The following is a 15,653-nucleotide window of genomic DNA, read 5'->3' as shown; positions in this document are numbered from 1 at the left end:
AAAACCACTGACATGACCTGCTTGTGTGTGTGTGTGTGTGTGTGTGTGTATGTGTATTTGTTTTCAGGAACTCATATGTACGGCTCAGACACCTATGCACTAACACATGGGTCCACAGCACCAACCACCCCATTGACAAGGAGGAGGAAAAGCCTGTCATGCTGCGTGTGAGTGACAGCTCATTCTACAACACTGGTTAAGTGTTGTAGCTCTCACCACCACTAGACTGTGTACCGCATGCTGAGATACAATCCTATCTGTGTTTATGTTTAGGAGGCAACCCAAGAAATACCCGATAGATGACAAAGTTGTAAATTTATTGCACATCTTTCTATTATTTCTTAATTCAAGATTGGCACCTCCACACTCAAAGAGGACAAAGAGGCTTTTGCCATTGTGCCTGTCTCCCCAGCCGAAGTGAGAGACCTCGACTTTGCCAATGATGCCAGTAAAGTGCTGGCCTCTATTGCAGGAAAGCTGGAAAAAGGCACCATCACACAGAATGAGAGGAGGTACAGAGTGCAGAGTGGGACAAGATTGTGAATTTCTAACACAGGACATAAGATGTTCATGTATTATGATGTGTGTCTGTGTGTGTGTGTGTGTGTGTGTGTGTGTCCAGAGCGGTTACCAAACTACTGGAGGATCTGGTGTTTTTTGTGGTGGACATTCCCAACAATGGACAGGATGTTCTAGAGATCATGGTCAACAAACCTAACAGGGAGAGACAGAAACTCATGAGAGAGCAGAATATCCTCAAGCAGGTATTGCCTTTAGTAGATGTAACATCACTTTGAACCACATCATTTGATTAAGTTTACCATAGATTTGTTTTCTGTTAATGATTGTTGAACTTGACCGAATTTCCTCTAACCTCAACATTTATAATCTTTATCATAACACAAACCTGTTCAGTTATGTCTATCTACATGTTCTTTTGGCTTTTATTTCAATATGGTTACAACATCTGTGTCCAGATCTTCAAGCTGCTGCAGGCTCCCTTCACAGACAGTGGGGACGGGCCCATGCTGCGACTGGAGGAGCTGGCTGACCAGCGCCACGCCCCCTTCAGACACATCTGTCGCCTGTGTTACCGGGTCTTACGCCACTCCCAGCAGGACTACCGCAAGAACCAGGTACTGTCTGTCAGGTCTGCAAGCTCGATTAAGTCTGCTTAAGAGTAGCAGACAGGGCCCCGCAAGACGTGGGTGTGCGTGCCACTAGAGGTCCCATACAGCTAGAGGTATGCATCACAGAGGTGAATAGTTGCAGGTGTCATAATTATTTTTCGTAAGATAGGATAATCATTTGGATTGAAGAGGTGGGCGAAGTGCAAAAAGTTAACAGCCTGAGTGGCATCTAAACTGCCTTCACATAATGTTGTCGTGCTGGTTTGACATGTCCAGCCCATCATCTTAATAGGCTGGGGTGAAACAGGGATGATATAATGCTGTTGTATAATGCTACTAGATTCTACTCTAATTTGTTTTGGTTGGAAATAATAACACAATAGACCTTTTAAAAAAAATGTTGTTGGCTGTTGTTTTATAAATCAAGTGGCATTGAGATACTTTGTGCTGCAGAGAATCAATAGGATGTTTTAATTAATTTATTAGCAAATTGCTTTATATGACAACTTTAAGTTAAATGGAAACATACAATAAAAGCCTACTAATTATTTAGATAGAATGCCCACTATGGTGTCATGCTTCACTTTTACCATTGGTTGTTGCCACAGATTCAATGTGCTGAACATCCCATCCTAACAACTCTGGTACAGCACCTGAAAGCAGCATAATCAAATAATGCAAGAATACAAAGTGGCAACATTATGCTGCTGCATGTTGAAACTTGTTGCACTTACAAGCTTACTTAAACTGTAATGTTTACTTAGTACCTTTGCAGAACATACTGGTACATTTTTGCCTTAATTGAATTGAAAAGTATATAACCAATTATAAAGGCTTTAAGAACCTGGTAATTCCATGGGAACACACAACACCTTCATCACAGTTCACCTGAATTTCTGAGAAAATTAGAAGGTATTTCTTAGTCATACACTGAAGTATACAAGGTGGCCATTCATCAGAGATGAATCTCAGGATACCAAATTTATGCAACCTGTAGGAATCTACCAATAATATAGGAAAATGTACCATGAAATTAGAGGGAAAATATGTGGTCTGTCAGTTTGTTTGTCATTATATATAATATATATGATATGATATGATATGATATGATATGATATGATATGATATGATATTATATTATATTATATGGATTATATTATATTATAAGGAGTTATACCTTTACCATCTGAAAATGAACAAACATTAAACTGATGTTGAATTGAATTGGGCAAATTTATTTTTTGAGCAAATAATCAATTTATCAACAAACAATTTACCAGTTCCACAAAAGATTAGGTTAGGCTATAATGTTTCAAATGTCATCACCTATGACAAGCAAACACACATTAAACAACTGATCAGTTCCAAAAAACATATTTTTGAAGGGACCACTGGCTGTGATTAGTAAACGGACAGCTACAGTAAATGGACAGTCAAAGCCTTTTCACACAAAGCAGTTGGCTAGCATGTCTTGTAGCTCAGTGGGCAAAAATCAGCAAATCAGGTATAGACCTGTTATGATATTTCTCATTTCTTGTGCAGCAGGAGCTTTACTGAAGTGTTGTGTCCTTAACTAACTTACAGAAAGTCACAGTGACCTTCAGTCTCTGTGGCAGAACTGATGTGATTATCATGGCTTAGAATGTAAAAATCATGCCTGGAATCTGAGATCTGTAATTGAATGTCCTGTGCAATGTACCAGACTCACTCGCCTGGCCCCTTTATCAAATTGTCTGCTCTGATATGAACACAGAGCTAGAGTAGCTCACAGACTAATGCTATTACAGATGCATGTACAAGGAAAACATAGCACTCCTTTTTTATAAGGCTCATGCATTTCCCTCTGACAGATTACAGTGTAATTGTTAGAGTGGTCGTTTCATTACGTTGTTCTGGTCCTTCTTAGCATGCTCTGTTTTCCTGGTCATAGATGAAAGACCAGAGAGCTCGGGCTTCTATGATGTACCACTATTAGCCAATAAAGTAATGGATGCAGATTTAACAAGGTTATGCCGTATAACCTTCCAAGAGACCGTAAAGAGGTTAATAGGCTAAGGCATTATGCATTATATACCAAATTTCTGGCAAAGATTGTGATCTGACTAGGATGGACTGCTATATGGAAATAATATGAATGATTTATTCCTGTTGTGAATAATGAGATTTTTATTTCACAATGAGTCTGAGTCTGGCAGCTGTGCTTAGTTGAGGTTGTGCTGATGTTTGTGTATGATCAGACCGTCTGTCTGTCCTGCAGGAGTATATAGCCAAACAGTTCCGCTTCATGCAGAAGCAGATTGGCTATGATGTCCTGGCTGAGGACACCATCACAGCTCTGCTGCATAACAACCGCAAGCTGCTGGAGAAACATATCACCGCCGCTGAGATTGACACTTTTGTAAGCCTGGTCCGCAAGAACCGCGAGCCCAGGTGTGTATGTGTGTGTGTGTGTGTGTGTGTGTGTGTGTGTGTATGTGTGTTTTTGTGTGTGTGTGAATTTGTGTTCTCCGGGTACTAGCCAATATCCCTGTTAAAGTATTTTTTGAGATAAGCAGTTTATATGCATCTTCATATCCCAATCACTAATATCTCTGTATTTATGAATGTACAGAATAATTTTAATATGAACATGGAAACAGAGCATTCACACACCGGGAAAAACAACCATAGCCAGAAACCCACAAGTAAGGACATGCGGCACTTGAAATGAACTCACATTGGTATAGAGAGTATATTTAATGGAAGTCTGGTGATTAAATGAATGTGGATTGGAATGTTTTGGTCATTAAACATACTAAACACACCATGTAAAGGGCACATTGTTCTCTCTGGGAAGATGTTATGTTTTTGCAGGGTCCCATAATTGAAGTCTGGTGGCTGAGTTAATCTTAGGGGGGATTTTTTCAGAGCATCATGAGTGATTGAATTTTGTGTGCCTTGTCCTACGTCAGACGTATATACATTCTTATCTATTATAAGGAGCCTTTGGGGCAACTGATGTATGTGTGCCTGTATTTCTGCGTGTGTGTGTGTGTGTTCTTTCCAGGTTTCTGGACTACCTGTCGGACCTGTGTGTGTCAATGAATAAGTCCATCCCAGTGACACAGGAGCTCATCTGTAATGCAGTGCTGGACCCGGCTAATGGAGACATCCTCATAGAGACAAAGTGAGTCATTTCCCCTAACATACCCCCCGCCCCCCCCTTTCCTTTTCACCCATCTGCCCCTCACTCCCTTCTCCCACTCAGTATGCCGGTCATTTTATGCCCACTGCCATAAAAGCACCATGTGATATCCACACAGGGCGTAAAGTAAAATACATTTCATTCATTGACCACTGAATAATATATGCTAATATGTTGAAACAATATTAAGCTTTGCTTTGATCCAGCCATTTTTCAATGTTCATGGCAAGATGGGCCAAGGTTTTGCATTTACTCAAACATGATCCCAGAGACCTCTCTTTGCATTGCAGTTCTCACATTTCAATGTGGCGCAACTTTTTTTTAAAGTTAGCACAAATACTAATTTCTATAAATGAACAAACAAAATTTTGATAGCTTGAACTACCTGTGTAATCAGAGTTTATATCTGTATCTTCCCGCTTCTTTCCCCCTTGTTCCTGCAGACTGGTGCTGTCCCGATTTGAGATTGAGGGAGCGTCGCTTGGGGAGAACTCTGTGGAGTCAGAGGAGGATGAAGAAGAGGTGTGGCTGTTCTGGAAGGACAGCAATAAGGAGATCCGCAGTAAAAGCATCCGGGAGCTGGCCCAGGATGCCAAGGAGGGCCAGAAGGAGGACCAGGAGGTGGTCAGTTACTACAGGTACTAACTGGACCTCACGTTTCATGTGGCTGGCTGGGATGAAGGGGATAACACCTGCCCCAACCTGACTTTATTTTGAACTGAACCAGCCAAGGAAGGTGTGGCTCTGTATTAGAATCAGTACATGGTGCACTTGATAATTCTGTCAGTTTTGCAATTGTGACTCCACATCGAAAAATAGTCACATTTTGGGAGATAATATTTTTTATAGATTATTGTTTGTTACATTTAAACAGCATATTACATAATATAGGTCAATTAATCATTTTGTTTTAATTATTAATTACTGAATCAAGAAGATTTTGATCAAACCTCTCATGTAAAATGGGTCTCCTCTGAAGTTTAAAGTGCATTTGGTCACATTTTGCTGTTCCAAGTATAGATCTGATTCTGGAGTGTATCTCTGTGTTACTACAACAGGTACCAGCTGAACCTGTTTGCCAGGATGTGTTTAGACCGCCAGTACCTGGCAATCAACAAGATCTCTGGGCAGCTGGATGTGGACCTGATCTTGCGCTGCATGTCGGACGAAGACCTGCCCTACGACCTGCGAGCCTCCTTCTGCCGCATGATGCTGCACATGCATGTGGATCGCGACCCGCAGGAACAGGTCACACCTGTCAAATACGCACGACTCTGGTCTGAGATCCCCTCAGAGATTGCCATTGACGAGTGAGTCAATGGACAAATTCAATGGGTCAAGCATTGTAGCATATTTGATGTGTCTTTGACTCTTATGTGGAAAACAAAAATCTCTCAAAAGTACGTATTTGCAGTGTTTTCAGGTTGTATGTTCTTATCTTTTGTCTCATTGTAGCTATGACAATGATGGGACGTCTAAAGACGAGATCAAGGAGCGTTTCTCTCAGACCATGGAGTTTGTGGAGAACTACCTGAGAGATGTGGTGTGTCAGAGCTTCCCATTTGCAGACAGGGAGAAGAACAAGCTTACCTTTGAGGTCAGTCAGACACATTGTGGATATAACATTAGAATCATCCTCACACCACAGTGGTCACATCATAATGGTGGAGTCATCAAGCCTGTCCAAACTGCCTATTTTCCTCCTTCAGGTGGTGAATCTGGCCAGGAACCTGATTTATTTTGGCTTCTACAACTTCAGTGACCTGCTAAGACTGACGAAGATCCTGCTGGCTATTCTAGACTGTGTCCATGTGAGCACCATTTTCCCATTCAACAAGCTGGACAAAGGAGATGAGAGTAAAGGTAGGAGAACCCTGGGTTTCACAGGGAAGGACCAAACACTTCATGGACATGGAGTTGACGTGTGTGTGTATGTGTGGGTGGGTGTGTGTGTGTGTGTTTCCAGGTATTAACGTGATGAGGTCTATTCATGGGGTAGGGGAGCTCATGACCCAAGTGGTCCTGAGAGGAGGGGGCTTTCTTCCCACCACACACATCAATGCCCCCAATGGAGAGGCTGTCAAGACCCAGACTGAACCAGAGAAACAGGACATACTGGTCATGGACACCAAACTCAAGATCATCGAAATCCTACAGGTGACGAGCGTGCATAAGAATCCACATGAATACACACACACACATAGATATGCATACCGGACACACACATACAGTAGCTGCCACCAGGTACAGGCCTGTTACGATATTCCTAATTTCTTGTTTAATCTTCTCTTCGCTGCCTCCCAAATATTCACCTCGTAACAATCACAACAATCATCGATGTCCTGTGTTTTTCTGTTCGGTCCTGCAGTTCATCCTGAATGTGCGCCTGGACTACAGGATCTCCTGTCTGCTTTCTATCTTTAAGAGGGAATTTGATGAGAGTAATTCCCAGACTGACTTGTCTATAGCTGGAACATCGGAAGGACCAAACAATATGCCAGGTCAGATCAACCAGTGTGGCCCACTGAGCTAACTGAACCCACTGAGCAATTTTACGTTGATTAGACGTTTAAAACACGTCTAAATGGCCCATAGCCGTCTAGGCTAAATTAAGTTTAAATGGGGTTGAAAAGTGAAAGTTTATTAGATGTCTATACATAGACAAAATTATCCTAGGCTATATGAGAGCTACGCATAGACGCAATGTTTAAATTACTTCTTGTGCTCAGATAGTTATCTTGTAGGCTAGTCTACAGGACTTCTCTGGTGCATATTTTTGGTATTTACAGATGTTTATTCATTGTAATAATGTATTTACTGCTTGGTCTAAAATAGGTCTATACATAGCCGTAATGATCCTGGGCTATATGAGAGCTAAAGCATAGACGCGACGTTGAAATCACGTCTTTTGCTTAGTGGGAACAGTCTAAATATGAATTGGTGAATACCCATTTATTGGTAAAGTCTGTGTTGGAAATATCTTTTTTTTTTATTCCAGGGGCACTGGATTTCGAGCACATAGAAGAGCAGGCTGAGGGGATATTTGGTGGAAGGTAGTCATAGTTTCAATGCAGAAAGAGTCATAAACGACACAAATAGAGGATGTGCCTTGATCTGTGTGTATGTGTATGTGTCTAGTGAAGAAAACACCCCATTGGACCTGGATGACCACGGTGGCCGTACCTTCTTGAGGGTCCTTCTCCACTTAACCATGCATGACTATCCTCCCCTGGTGTCCAGAGCCCTCCACCTGCTCTTCAGACACTTCAGCCAAAGGCAGGAAGTCCTGCAGGCCTTCAAGCAGGTACCTCCACAGTGAATATACACATCTACACACGCCAGACCTGGAGCAAAACTGCAGCAATGAAAATTGTACCATTTTGAAGTACTTTATACTTACCCAGTGCTTGAACATCCTCGAAAGTGGACACATCACTTGCCAGATAAGCTCATCAACACTCTTTTCTCAAATATATGAAACATATTCAAATATTTAAATATATTAAGCTAGTATTCTGCACAGCTCTGACACATACATGCATACACATACAAATGCATTCACAATGACATTGGAATGAACAGTCGGCATCATTCCTCCATTCCTATTTGTCTGCCTGTCTCTGTCTCTCATGTTGGAACATCTATGTGTTACCAGGTCCAGCTACTGGTCACCAGCCAAGATGTAGAAAACTATAAGCAGATAAAGTCAGACCTGGACCAGCTGCGCTCTATCGTGGAGAAGTCTGAGCTCTGGGTGTATAAGAGACAGGGGCCAGATGAGGGCATTGACGCAGGAGAGGGGCTCTCTGCTGAGCCAGAGCATAAGAAGGTACAGTATGCATCACAAAAGTCATACATAACCACGGGAAAGCCAGTCTCCACTAAGTATCTCTACAGTAAGGCCTTGTTTACCAATACAGTGTTTCTGGTTTATTCTGGTATATTCTGTAGGGTGACTCAGGTGGTTCAGACAAACCAAAGAAACCAGAAAGCACCAGCAGTTACAACTACAGAGTGGTGAAAGAGGTAACTATCTTACATCCTAAATGGTTAAGAAGCTACTAGCTGCTGTTGTTTCAAATGTTGTTGTATGCCCATAGTGCAGAGACTGACCGTCTTTTCCCTTACCCCGCTCCCTCACATTTTCTTCCTCTCTCTGCTCTCACTCTCCTTTATCAGATCCTGCTGCGGCTCAGCAGGCTGTGTGTCCAAGAAGGTCTTTCGGGCAGGAAGAGTAAGAAGCAGCAGCAGAGGCTGCTGAGAAACATGGGGGCTCATGCTGTGGTCCTTGAGCTCCTACAGATCCCCTATGAGAAGGTACCAATGTCTCTCTAGGAGATGTCGTTCAGCGATGTACTGTATGTGTGTGCATGGGTCTGTAAAGTGGACACACCTTCACCTCAGCCATTTTTCCAATCCAGGGGGAAGATCTGCGCATGCAGGACATCATGAAGCTAGCCCATCAGTTCCTGCAGAACTTCTGTGCAGGAAACCAGCAGAACCAAGCCCTCCTCCACAAGCACATCAACCTTTTCCTCAACCCAGGGGTGAGCAGTCTTTCCAGAACACTCACCACCTCATGCCAATCATTTAAAGAAATCACTTCTTTTGGTTTTAATCAACAACAAACATTGTCTTCTGGTGCCCCACCCTTCTTGCTCTTCTTCAGATTTTAGAAGCAATCACCATGCAGCATATCTTCATGAACAACTTCCAGCTGTGCAGTGAGATCAATGAACGTGTGGTTCAGCACTTTGTCCACTGCATCGAAACACATGGCCGCAACGTCCAATACCTCAAGTTCCTACAGACAATAGTCAAAGCAGAGAACAAGTTCATCAAGAAGTGTCAGGACATTGTCATGGCTGAGGTCACACCTCCTCGCTCTTTCCACAATTTTCATACCCACTATTTCCTGTTGTCTAGCACATCAATGTAACAAGACCTTTTATTGTTTGGACTATGCCACAGTTTCTCCCTTTGTCATGTTGTAACTGTGTGTATCTGTTTCTGTTATAGCTAGTGAATGCCGGCGAAGATGTTTTGGTCTTCTACAATGATCGCGCCTCCTTCCAGACACTGGTCCAGATGATGCGTTCGGAGCGGGATCGCATGGATGAAAACAGTCCTCTGATGTACCACATTCACCTGGTGGAGCTCTTGGCTGTCTGCACTGAGGGCAAGAACGTCTACACAGAGATCAAGTGTAACTCCCTGCTTCCACTGGATGACATAGTACGGGTGGTGACCCATGAGGACTGCATCCCTGAGGTGAGATGAACTACAATTGCCCAAATAGAGAAGTGCTGAGGATCTGGCAGCCACGAGAAACAATAAGGCAATGATGAGGCAAACTGATTGCAGATCAGTGCTCCTATGACACACTATACATACAGGCCCAGGTTTTATTTTGTACCCATAGTAGCAGAGTAATACAATCAGGAATTCAAGATGTAAGATGTAAGAAGAGTACCTTAGGATCACTGTATAAATTTGTTGGACTGAAACTCATGGTTCTGTGTGGTCCAGTGAAAACACTTAAAGCAGTATTTGACTGGCAACAAACTCAGCTTAGCTTGACTCAGCTTAGACCAGGAAGAACTAAATTTTTACCTTCACGTTAACCTTGCCTTCCAGGTGAAGATTGCCTACATCAACTTCCTGAACCACTGCTATGTGGACACAGAGGTGGAGATGAAGGAGATCTACACCTCCAATCACATGTGGAAGCTCTTTGAGAACTTCCTGGTGGACATTTGCAGAGTGAGGACAACCATACAACTCCATGGGAACTATAACTGCACTCAGGGAATGAGAATAATGTTAAAATTCTATATGCCATTTTGTGATATTTTGCTGTTTGCAGGTGTGCAACAACACAAGTGACCGAAAGCATGCAGACACCATTCTGGAGCGTTATGTGACGGAGACAGTCATGAGCATCGTCACCACCTTCTTCAGCTCGCCCTTCTCCGACCAGAGCACCAGCCTGCAGGTATGTAACTGCAACCACTTTATCAGCTGTAAACTGCTACACCAAAACAGAGTACACTGTACAGATGCAACAACTTTTTTTTTGAAGACTTTCAAGTTTAAAAACATTTAACATTACAGTGCTGAGAGTGAATCTCCAAACCACTGTGCATTGTTTATAAAGAAATAAAAACATACGGTATTAAAACATTTTGATGCAAAGAACCAGACAAGGATAAATTCATAATTGTTTAGATGAAGTTGGCTTGATCTATAGTAGTTGTGGATGTCAGTCAGACATGCAGAGCTGTTTTCCTCAACCTGTGTTGACAAAAAAAGACATAATATAAAGCCATTGCTATTCACTCTCCTTGTGTCGTCATGACCCCTTACTCTCACCTGTCTAATATATCACGTGTACCATCTTGAGGAAAGGTCACCTTTCTCAGAATATAACTTTACCGTGCCACTACAATTACGCTGCTAGTTAATTTAAGATAGAGTGAGGGGGAGCGGGGGTGGGCTGTTATCTCTTTGGTAATAAATGAGGCCTGGCAGATGGTAGATGGTTCAGCGTCAGGGGTTCCTCTCTCCTAACATAACTAAATACCGGCTAATGTTACTTCTAACCTCTAGCCTCTTATCGTATGTATCGTGCTGTAGGTGGCCCACAGCATGAATGTATATATGGATAGATTATATAGTAGATACCCCATCTAACTTACACCAAATTGTGTGACATTACATAGAACCTACTAATTTGCAGCCTGGATTTTACATTAGAACCAAACCATCCACTGCAATGCTAAGTGCTCCTAAAAATAAGTGCTTCCATGGAATGTCTGAGAATTTATCTTCTGATTAACATCATTGCGAGTAGCTTGGGAGAAGGAATGTTCCGCCTCTCCCCCCATCAGTTCCTATTCATCAGTCGTATGTTAGTCTCAGCCCTTTAGAGCTAATTTGACATTACAAAGTTAAGGCCTATTACTGCTGATTGTGATTATCGGTTTCCTGTTGTGCTGTGGGATCATCTCCTCTGTTGATACACAAATGCTTCACCCTTCTCTCATATAAAGTTCTTTCATTAGATTCCTATAAATACAATCTATTTTTAACAAAATATTTAAGTTACAACAAAAACGGATGCCTCATTTTGTGAAATATGAACAAAACTGGAGACATTCGTCAGACTGACACTTCCTAACCTGTCACTTGTTAAACCAATAATCTCTCTGGTTAGCTCTCTGATTTAATCCCAACAACAGAAGTGTTTTCTGATCAACTTCTGCCTTCTCACACTTCTCAAAAACAAGATAACATGGGATATATTGTTTTACAAATTTAGGGTTTGTATGCCAGAAAACCATACGTCTGCAGTGATGACAATTGTCTCCAAAATGTATTTAGAAATATGTGGGTGACGTATTTACTTTTGTTGCATATATTGTATTTCTTTACTGCTTGTTTCCTCTGCTGCAGGCCTCTCTATTGGGGAAAATGATGAAGGTATTTGTTAATTCCAGCTGGGAAAGCACATAGTTGGGTGTTATAGATTCTTGTTGGATATAAGAGAAAAGTCTTTACGTATTTGGTATGTATGTATGAGCATTCTCTTATGCAAGTACAAGAGAATTGGTTCACACTGGGCAAGGTCAGTGGTCTGGGCATATGTCTGTTTGTGTATTGATGGGTCTCTGATAGGAAAGGAGTAAACCACCACTAAGTCACCATGCTGGTCTCACTACAGTGTGTGTGTGTGTGTGTGTGTGTGTGTGTGTGTGTGTGTGTGTGTGTGTGTGTGTGTGTGTGTGTGTGTGTGTGTGTGTGTGTGTGTGTGTGTGTGTGTGTGTGTGTGTGTGTGTGTGTGTGTGTGTGTGTGTGTGTGTGTGTGTGTGTGTGTGTGTGTGTGAGAGAGAGGTAACACGATGCAAAGCCACATCAGATTCTCAAGGAGAGTTGAGTTGCAAATGTCTTGTCTATGTTTTTTATACAGTCAGTTTTATGGGTACAGTAGGTGACAGGTCTATATTATGTTGAAGAAGGACATCGTTCTTCCCTGAAAGAGAACAGAAAATGTCTTCCAACTATAGATCAATATAATAATGTATGTCTTTCTGTATGTTCCTCTCAGACCAGGCAGCCAGTCTTTGTGCAGCTGTTGCAGGCAGTGTTCAGGGTCTACCATTGTAACTGGTTGGTCCCTGTCCAGAAGGGCTCAGTTGAGAGCTGTATCAAGGTGCTCTCTGATGTTGGTAAGATCACGATCCCCCTCATCACTCACATCACACTCTAAAACATCCTGTCTCACAAGCCTTTAAGCTCTAAATCAATTACTCAGTCAATCACAATCATGCAGATTTACCAATTTGCGTAAGCGTTTTAAGTAATGACTTGTGAGTCTAACTGCATTTACTAGTTAGAAGTGAGATTCATGAGCTAATGTTATTGGAGCTGAATCATCCTTAGACTGCCTTTGTGGCTCTGTGTGTGAACCTGCCAGCCAAAGGCAGAGCGATAGCCATTCCCGTGGACCTGGACAACCAGGTGAACAACCTTTTTGTGAAATCCAACAACATTGTCCAGAAGACGGCCATGAGCTGGAGACTGTCTGCTCGCAATGCTGCCCGCAGAGACTCCGTGCTGACCGCGTCACGGGACTATAGGAACATCATCGAGAGACTGCAGGTATGTGTGTGTGTGTGTGTGTATGTGTGTGTGTGTGTGCTCATTCGTGTGTGCTCATTCGTGCAAGCATTGAGTGTGCTCCTGTGTTTGGGCTGTAGGACATTGTGTCGGCTCTCGAGGACCGTCTGCGTCCGCTGGTCCAGGCTGAGCTGTCTGTCCTGGTGGATGTGCTGCATCGGCCCGAGCTGCTCTTCCCTGAGAACACAGACTCACGCCGGAAGTGTGAGAGTGGAGGCTTCATATGCAAGTAAGCACATGCACATATCTAAGGCTGCGTTCACACCAAGTGTGTTTGGACCAGTTCAATCAAACTCTGGAGCGTTTCCTCTATTAATTCAGTTCGTTTGGGCAGGTGAGAACAATACCATTCAAACTCGTTGCACACTGAGATCGCCTGAAAATGATGGTCTGGGTCCTCTTCCAAGTAGACTGTGGTGCGGTTCATTAGAAGTGAGAACTACTAGAACTACAAGAAACGACCCCGAAACACATGGTTTTATGAGTACATTGTTTGTTGTTCACTTGTTCCATACAGACAGATGTTGACATCTGATGGTCAGCAGTTACTCATGCTTGGAAAGCCTGGCATTACATTATTGTTATGAAGACCAGCTGGTATGAAGACCAGCGATGGTAAATTACAGCAAAGAGTGCAGGCAAGTCCATAGTTAAAGTTATAGGAACTGGATTCAGATTTGTTTTGACTTCCCCACTCCCTGGCTGCCAAAATCTTTAAGCTAGCGGGATGACAAGTTACCAAAACTTTGTTCAATACACAAGCAACTTGTGAGTCCATGTGACTTCTGTTTACAGCCCTGGTTTGCTTGTAATTTGGCATTGTGAACCTAATCGAAGCAAATACAAAAATGCCACAAAGTAAACTTTTCAACTATGGTTCAGACCAAAGAAAACAAACTGTAGGTGTGATCGCACCCCAACTCTGCTCATGCCATCTAATCCCTTATGATTGACACATGATTGGGTCTAGTCGTTAGAAATGAGACTTATGAGCAAATGTGCTTGTGCAGGCTGATCAAACATACCAAGCAGCTGCTGGAGGAAAATGAGGAGAGACTGTGCATCAAAGTCCTGCAAACGCTTCGAGAGATGATGACAAAAGACCGTGGCTATGGAGAGAAGGTAGGACAAGCTGCCAAGCACAGACACAATCTGTTTCCAGAATAGGATAAAATACTCTACTGCAATAAATATCTGAGTGTGTATGTTGTTTATACAGCATAATATACATGTATGCATATGTGGGCGAAAACTAGATTGAAACTTTTTGTATATTATTATTATATGACCATTATTATATTTTCAGAACATATTTAAACACAGATGCACACATCTGTCGGATGAAAAGAATGTCAGAATATCAACTTTTCAGGAACTAAGACCTTTTCAGGAACTAGTTTAGCTTGATGTCATTGCATTTTTGACATTATCCAAACAGTTTTGAAAGGGTTTCATAATAAGCCCATGAGGTTGGAGAATTTTCTCAACCAGTAGAGGACTGCGTAATCCCTCAAGTGAAAACACGAAAAACACAAAAAAAGGAGCAGCAATATGGTTTTTTTTAAAGATAATTTTTAATATATGTATTTTTTCATCATATTTCCATGTAGGTGTACAGTAATATATGATGTTACAGCATAATAGTTTAGAAGTGTATGCCTTTGAAACTCAGACAGCTCTCTTTCTCACACACACATACACACACACACAGACTGACTGCCAGGAGTGTCCTTATTTCGAAAGGACTTGGCTTGTCCCTACTGGCACCATTCTAGTTACATTCACCTCTGAGATCAAGCAAGGCAGGGTTGCTCACTGTTGCCAGGCCTTCTTAGAAATGCCATCAGCTCCAGTTGCAGTATGGGACTACACTAACTCTGCACGTTGTTTGGCTAACACCCATTCCTAAACACTATTTCCTCTAAGTTGCTGAAGTTCCTAAGTATTTCTATAGTGCTTACTCACATAACCAACATGTCATACTGTATGGTTGACCTCTGCTCTAGCTTCCTCCTTCCTGTGCTGTTATCTAACCCCTCAACCCTCTGTTCTCTTTCAGCTCAGGGCCTTTGATGATGAGATGGATATGCCTAAGGTTGTCCCTCTTTTTCTTCTATTCATGCCCTTGTTCCTCTGAGCTCCTGTGTGTTATGTCTGTGTAACACTAGTAGTGGTTCTGTAACTGTACTGTAGCATCTGTAGCTGTTGTGGTGAGCTGGGGCTCTAGGCACAGCTGGTAACACATATCAGTAGGTTGTTTCTCTCTTACACACCTGTTGCACTGTCTGGCCTAAACCGATTGATCAACTGAAAGGAGTGTGAGAGAGAGAGAAAGGTGTGCGTACTGTATCTCACCCGACCATGTGTTGCTCAACAGTTTTCTGTTATTCCAAGTTCTAAGGTAAGTCACTTGCTGGCCGGGCCAGCTGCCAATGCTGCATTTGTGTCTGTGTGTGTTCAGTGTCTCCACACTGGACAGTCATGTGCCCTACTTTTTGTCAACACATTCTCCACTTCACCAAATCTATTAAAAGGCCCCTTGGTACTAATTACATTTAAAAAGTAATTCCAGTTAAACACTCCAGTCACATTTCAGCCAAATCAGTTCCTTCCCTCTCATGTTCTTTTCATAAAGTTCTTTGTTCTGTTTCTCTGTCTCT

At 42.3% G+C, this 15,653-nt stretch overlaps 1 protein-coding gene across 1 annotated transcript in view; it reads left to right on the top strand.

Moving 5' to 3' along the window:
• Positions 1-59: 59 nt before the first annotated feature.
• Positions 60-15,653, top strand: part of LOC139650144 (inositol 1,4,5-trisphosphate-gated calcium channel ITPR1-like) — a gene marked incomplete at its 5' end in the record, with an annotated part of 46,392 nt that continues 30,798 nt past the window's right edge. Inside the window, 28 exons of the mRNA XM_071526710.1 lie at positions 60-167; positions 352-512; positions 623-764; positions 978-1,136; positions 3,388-3,560; positions 4,177-4,296; positions 4,758-4,952; positions 5,373-5,624; positions 5,770-5,911; positions 6,024-6,177; positions 6,281-6,471; positions 6,683-6,815; positions 7,313-7,367; positions 7,453-7,618; positions 7,970-8,143; positions 8,266-8,340; positions 8,494-8,631; positions 8,736-8,861; positions 8,984-9,184; positions 9,334-9,585; positions 9,952-10,077; positions 10,181-10,309; positions 11,770-11,796; positions 12,422-12,542; positions 12,791-12,975; positions 13,074-13,222; positions 14,004-14,115; positions 15,053-15,088. Coding sequence (XP_071382811.1) covers positions 60-167; positions 352-512; positions 623-764; positions 978-1,136; positions 3,388-3,560; positions 4,177-4,296; positions 4,758-4,952; positions 5,373-5,624; positions 5,770-5,911; positions 6,024-6,177; positions 6,281-6,471; positions 6,683-6,815; positions 7,313-7,367; positions 7,453-7,618; positions 7,970-8,143; positions 8,266-8,340; positions 8,494-8,631; positions 8,736-8,861; positions 8,984-9,184; positions 9,334-9,585; positions 9,952-10,077; positions 10,181-10,309; positions 11,770-11,796; positions 12,422-12,542; positions 12,791-12,975; positions 13,074-13,222; positions 14,004-14,115; positions 15,053-15,088 — 4,002 coding nt within the window. The remainder of the gene's footprint in view (positions 168-351; positions 513-622; positions 765-977; positions 1,137-3,387; positions 3,561-4,176; positions 4,297-4,757; positions 4,953-5,372; positions 5,625-5,769; positions 5,912-6,023; positions 6,178-6,280; positions 6,472-6,682; positions 6,816-7,312; positions 7,368-7,452; positions 7,619-7,969; positions 8,144-8,265; positions 8,341-8,493; positions 8,632-8,735; positions 8,862-8,983; positions 9,185-9,333; positions 9,586-9,951; positions 10,078-10,180; positions 10,310-11,769; positions 11,797-12,421; positions 12,543-12,790; positions 12,976-13,073; positions 13,223-14,003; positions 14,116-15,052; positions 15,089-15,653) is intronic.

The sequence above is a fragment of the Centroberyx affinis genome, unplaced genomic scaffold (assembly GCF_046629955.1).
Source record: "Centroberyx affinis isolate AG114_WGS23_722 - 3 ecotype Tasmania unplaced genomic scaffold, CSIRO-AGI_Caff_v1 ptg001446l_1, whole genome shotgun sequence".
NCBI classification, from domain to species: Eukaryota; Metazoa; Chordata; class Actinopteri; order Beryciformes; family Berycidae; genus Centroberyx; species Centroberyx affinis.
Note: the sequence above shows the minus strand (reverse complement) of the source record. Positions and strands in the feature narration are given on the sequence as shown.